The sequence below is a fragment of the Urocitellus parryii genome, chromosome 10 (assembly GCF_045843805.1).
Source record: "Urocitellus parryii isolate mUroPar1 chromosome 10, mUroPar1.hap1, whole genome shotgun sequence".
Classification (NCBI taxonomy): Eukaryota; Metazoa; Chordata; class Mammalia; order Rodentia; family Sciuridae; genus Urocitellus; species Urocitellus parryii.
Window position 1 is genome coordinate 68,939,754 of NC_135540.1, and position 6,000 is coordinate 68,945,753.

Genomic DNA, 6,000 nt, shown 5'->3' on the forward strand with positions numbered 1-6,000 from the left:
GGAGATGGGAGACTAGAATACATAGATCATGTTGAAAGGGAAATTATAAAAGAAACAAAGGCTATGTAACACTCAACCCTGTTTAGCAAGCTAATCAACTAAAAAAAAAAAAAAAAAAAAAAAAAAAAAAAAAAAAAAAAAAAAAAAAAAAACGGTGCCTTAATACAGTGTAACCAAGAGTCTATTACCTATCATTTTAAGTGGTTTTAATGAAAAGAACAGGAAATGTCATTATAATAAGTCTTCAGTGTTTAATGAACAACAATGTATCATTAGAATTATAAGGTTGTAGGATGACACAGAGAGAGCAGGAGGGAGGGGCTATGAGGTTATCTAGCAAGAGTTCTTCCTTCTTGGCTAATTGGAAACAACATCCCAACTCTGGACCTCTTAATTAACAACTTCAGTCACTTTGTTGTGACAGACTGCAAATATGAAACTTGGTTTGTCTTTAAATATCATAGTAAGTTTAATAAACTAACCCCAGAAAAGCAAAGGCCAAATGTTCTGTTCAATATGCAGATACTAAGCCACTATTAGGGACAATAGGGGTGAAGAATAGAAGTCGATTGGAATAGACAAATGGAAATGAAGAGAAAAGACAGAAGACAGTAATAGAAAGGACAGTAGAATTAATTGGACATAACTTTCCTAGCTTTGTATTTGAATATACGACCAGGGTAACTCTGATCATGTATAGCCATAAGAATAGGCTCATAATTAGAATAAGCTGTACTCTGTGTATGTATAATATGCCAAAATGCACTCTACTGCCATGTATATCTAAAAAGAACAAATAAAAAATTACTATAAAGACTACACTTGAGGATTCAATTGTGACAATTCTTTGAAAAGTTTTCGAAATTTAAAATCATCATGCCTTGCTTTTTGTGTTATATAGGCTTTACAGCATAATGAGTTTTTGGGAAGAAACTTCTGTCCAACACTCAATATAACAAATGGCAATCACTGTCCTGGCTATGTAATGTAAGTGTGTGTCCAGTGTCATAAGGATTTTCCTTTTTCTGCAGTGAGATTCAGCTAGTCCCTTGGGCTGTGACTGTAAACTTGGCTGAGCTCATTAAGCCTACTTCCCTTCCCCTTAAATGAATATGATAGCTATACATTTTAAGGATTAAGTAAGATATTATATGCAAGTTGCTTAGCATAGTTTCAAGTTACATGTCTGCATTCAATGACTGATAGCTATTGTATGTGAAGAGATAATTTTGAAGATATTGTTAGTCCATAGTTTTCTTTAAGGAAAAGCAAATAAATTGACCAAAACTTCACAGATGCTAGGAATAAAGTTATATTTTCTGCTTAATTTCAGATGTTCTGGTGAAGAATTCTTGTTAATGCAGGACATGGATCTCTCACCTTGGGGTTTGTGGAGGAATCATCTGGCTTTGGATATTCTGATATTTATCTTTCTCATAATTGCCTACCTAAGAATGTTATACCTTAAAAGAAATTCTTAAATTTCACTTTCATTTACTGCGAATTACTTTCACATTTAAAAAGCACCCTAATTTACTTTTTTTTTTGTCTTTTGTTCAGTTCCATCACACTGTTCATCAGGAACAATTATTTTCAACAGAAAATCAAAAAATAACAACAAACTGAATTATGCATCAAAGAACAAAACTCAAAATCTAATGATATTTCATATTGTATCAATTTATCTCACCAGAATGTAAGCATTAGGAAGAATTCAGGCTAATTTATTGACCTGAAAAAAAGAGAACTTGTCTCTAGAAACTCATAACAACTTTCCATTATCTCTGGCATCAGGTTCCCCATGCACAAAATGAGTAGGCAGGTTAGTAGCCCTCCAGTTTTAATAATCTGTAAAAACTACCATTAAATATGATCTACCACTAAATAAATAAAATGTGTAAATGTTGTATGGGAAGTATGAAACCTGAATTACTCTGGAAAATCAGTGCTTTTTCTGGAATGAAAAAAATCCATGATGATAAAAAATCACGTCTTGGATAAGGTAATTGAAGGTGTTGAACTTACAGATATTCTCTAGTGGAATTGTAAAGGTTTAAGGGTCTTAACTGGAACCCTTGGGCTGCAGGTCTAATTGAGGGCCAGGGTCTGGGGATGAGGCTCTTGTGCCATTTCTGGGACATTCTGGCTTTGAACATTCACTTTACCACCTTGCATGTCTCAGTGGTATATAATCTGGCTGCATCAGAATCTCCTGAGAGCTTTTCTAAGACACAGATGTCAGGTCCTGCCCCTCCCACTAGAGGAGCACCTGCAGAGGTGCCTCCATGAAGAATTGTCAGGGCTGATTGTGACCTTTTCCAATGTTCTTTCAGTTCTGAAAATGTTATGCTTATGGTTTAATAACTTGGATATCTGTGCCTACACAAGACCCCCCCGAACATTTGTACACTTATTTATTTCTGTATTCTCCCTTAATTCTTTACCTGTAGTAGAAAACTATTTACCAGTACTGTAAGTTTGTCTTTAAAACTTCTCTTTTATTGAAGGGCGATGTAACAAAAAGTACAGTTCATTGAGTTAGCATCAAAATAAGGCACATGTGGCAGCCACTAGTTCAGGCCAAGAATTAGAATGTGACCAGCACAGAAGACCCAACATGCACCTTCTCAGTCATTGCATCCTCTTCCTATGTTCCCCTCTCTTGTTAGCAGAATATCACTGCTGCTCAGGTTTGTGAGTTACTAGTTTGTTTGATTCTTTTTTGTGCACAGGTACATTCTTAAGTCTCTCTTCCACTTTTAATAAGCTTTTAATATTTAAATAATTTTATATTTACAGAAAAGCTGCAAAGATAGTGTGGAAATTTCCACATGTGTCCTTTTCCTAGATTCCCATAATGTTAGCATTTTACATTCCAAGCTTCACCAGTCAAAGGTCAGAAATGAACCTTGAAACATCCTTGTTGATCAAACTGCATAATTGTTTCAGATTCCACCATTTTTTATTAATATTCTTTTATTGTTCTGGGATCCAATTCAGGACATCACAATGTGTCTAGCTCCCCTTTTCAGAAGAAAATACAGGAATGAAGGGATCTAAGAAATCTCCAGATGTAGACCCCTGCGACTGTGATGTTTTGGAACATCATTTAGCCATCACTGGGTACCTTGCCACATTGCTGCAATGTCAATATAGGGACATGGCTGTTGATGTTTATCTTTACTTTAAATAATATTATTTCTTTTTATAACACTTGACTAATGCATCTTCTAACATCTATTTTACCAGGTTATTATGTAGATATCAAAGTCAATTAATTTTTTTTTATTTTTGGTGGAATTTTTCTGTATCTGTATGTTACAGTTCTCTACATACACATTTCAATACACAGAGAGGAATATATATCCATATTTATACACAATATACACCTGCCAGATTGAAAACAACCCAAGTTATCAATATCTTCTTTTAAAATTAATAATAAAGTAGATCATATTTTATTTATTCTTTGCACTATAATTGCCTTTTAATGTACTTTTTATTGTGGCAACAAATACACAATATAATTATAATTTTGTTGCCTTCTAAGTGAAGGAACTTTAACAAAATGTGAATTATTTTTCATAAGCTGAAAGATAAAATATTAGTTTATAGAAATTTACTTAAGAACATGAATGTATACATATATAATTTATTTTTATTTCCTTGGATGTCAAAACTAATATATAATAGAAGGAACCAATCTACTATGTGGGAATAAATGAAATGTCAGTTGATATTTATTCTCCAGTTATTTCCCTTGGGATACCGCTTAAGACTGCAAGAAGACTGCTGCTATGAAAGGTTCCTCAATATGTTGGGAGGAAGGGAAGAAAAAGTAGGTAATTTGGAGAGATATTAAAGAAGAAGTATATGTACCACTTTCTCTGTCTTTGAAGCCATTCTCATGCACCTTAGACCTCAAATTTATTAGAATCTATTGCATTTATATACATTTGAAAGTAGTAATGATGATTTTTTAAATGTCTTTTGCTGACTCCAGTGTATATTCAATGGGCTTTAGAAGAGAATTGTCTAGGGGGCAGGAATGGAGACTGGAGGTTGTCAATGGATCCTACAATGCCTGGGATTGGTGCCAAGGTAGATCTACTGAGGGCCACTCCTGTTGCTTGAGCTGGCAGCAGCAGGTGCTGATATTGAGCTTTCAGTATGGTAATGTCCTTCCAGGAGACTGGGTCAGCTAGCAACTTGGTGGCAAAATGAGGACATGCAATAATTGAATGATTATTTCTAATGCCTTTGGGGACCACTGCACTGGGATATAGGTCCTCATGGAGTGATGTTTTTATTTTGGCTGTGGCTGTTTTTGCCCTTTGAGAGCAAAGTCATTGAAACAAAGACCACTGTCACCTGCAAAGTCCAAAGTATTTACTGATACTTTATATAAGTTTGCAAAAACCTCCATTAAACCTATAGGAACTGTTCCCCAAAGTTGGAATACTTAGGTCCATGAACCAAGCAATACCAGCCTCTCTCAGCATCATTTTCATGAACTCATCTGCAGAATTTATGCTTTAGGTCTCTGCACCTTTAGGACCTGATGTATTAGAGGTCCTGAATCCTGAAGAGTAGGTAGACAGGGGCACATGGACATACAGGAAATTTTCTATGAAATCTAACAGTGTCTGCCACTTAGTCACTTTGGGATTTCCACAGTGGTGTCACAGCAGCAGAGAAAGGAGTTATAATATTGGTCATCCCTGTAATCCTGAAGGCTGGGGTTACTGCCGTATAATAGGCAGAGAATTCACAAAAGTAACTCAGTTCTCTCTGCAATCAAGTCTCTGAGGCTTCCAGAGTAAAGGTGTGGATAAGTTTACCAGAAAGCAGCTTAGAGTACAGCTGAACCAATGGCCAAGAATGAGGAAGTTCTAGAAAGGATGGTGAAAGACACATGTAGAAAAATGTGATTATGATCAACAATGAGAACCAGCTAGTTCCACTGAACCTCTACACTTCTCCATGTTGTGTTTTCTAGAAACTACAAGTGGCCTCTCCCTCAAGCTGTCCAGAGTGGATTTAAAGTGAACATAAGTGGATCTGCATCGTATGAGGGGTGGGCTGAAGTAGGTGCTGTTGTGCTGTCACATCTCTGTGCACCTTCACTTTTGGTTGCTGCTGTGATGGGCAGTTCCATGTGAGCTGAGCTCATTCCAACAGCATCCCTTCTCCACCCTGCACCACACCTCTCTCCACGTTTCTGCTCTTAGTCCTGTTTCTATGTGGTAAGGTCCCCAACTTGCAAGCAAATGTGTTGGGGCATTTCAAGGGTGAGAACTCATAACCAGCAGAATAAGGCCAAGCAGCAATGTCCCAGCATAATGTTTTTCAGATAGGAAATTATGGAATGCTTTCCTTCATGTGGTCAGAGGAGGAATCTAGGTGGTTGCCTACAAAGGCAACTTAGGCAGCCTCTTCTCCTTTCCTATCTCATTTTCTTTTTTTGTTTTTTCTTTTTTTAAAGACAGAGAGAGTGAGAGAGAGAGAGAGAGAGAGAGAGAGAGAATTTTAATATTTATTTTTTAGTTTTCGCAGACACAACATCTTTGTTTGTGGTGCTGAGGATCGAACCTGGACCACAGGCATGCCAGGAGAGTGTGCTACTGCTTGAGCCACATCGTCAGTCCTCCTATCTCATTTTCTAATACAGGTTTCTAACATGGGCTTTGGAGTAAATTACCTATAACAAGTCCTTGTTTTGGCCCTTTTTTTCACATAAATGCAAACCCAAACATGTTTTGAGCTGGGCTCTTCTAATTTCTTTTCCTCTCCCTTTCATCATGGTTTACAGGATTGCGAAATAGAGTGCCTTTTCTGAAGACGAAGGATTCCCCATGTTACTGATTATTGTCCCCTCACTTTCTGGCTGCAATCTCTTTTTCTTTTGCAAACCAACCCACTACTCTGAAATTCTAAGCATGCTTAACCAAAGCCAAACCCTCCAAATTCTAGCCGAGCCGTCCCTGTTCAGGTGCCAAC

At 36.8% G+C, this 6,000-nt stretch overlaps 1 protein-coding gene across 1 annotated transcript in view; it reads left to right on the top strand.

Moving 5' to 3' along the window:
- Positions 1-5,162, top strand: part of LOC144257161 (broad substrate specificity ATP-binding cassette transporter ABCG2-like) — a 55,666-nt gene extending 50,504 nt beyond the window's left edge. The window contains exon 12 of the mRNA XM_077803122.1: positions 5,000-5,162. Coding sequence (XP_077659248.1) covers positions 5,000-5,162 — 163 coding nt within the window. The remainder of the gene's footprint in view (positions 1-4,999) is intronic.
- Positions 5,163-6,000: the final 838 nt, after the last annotated feature.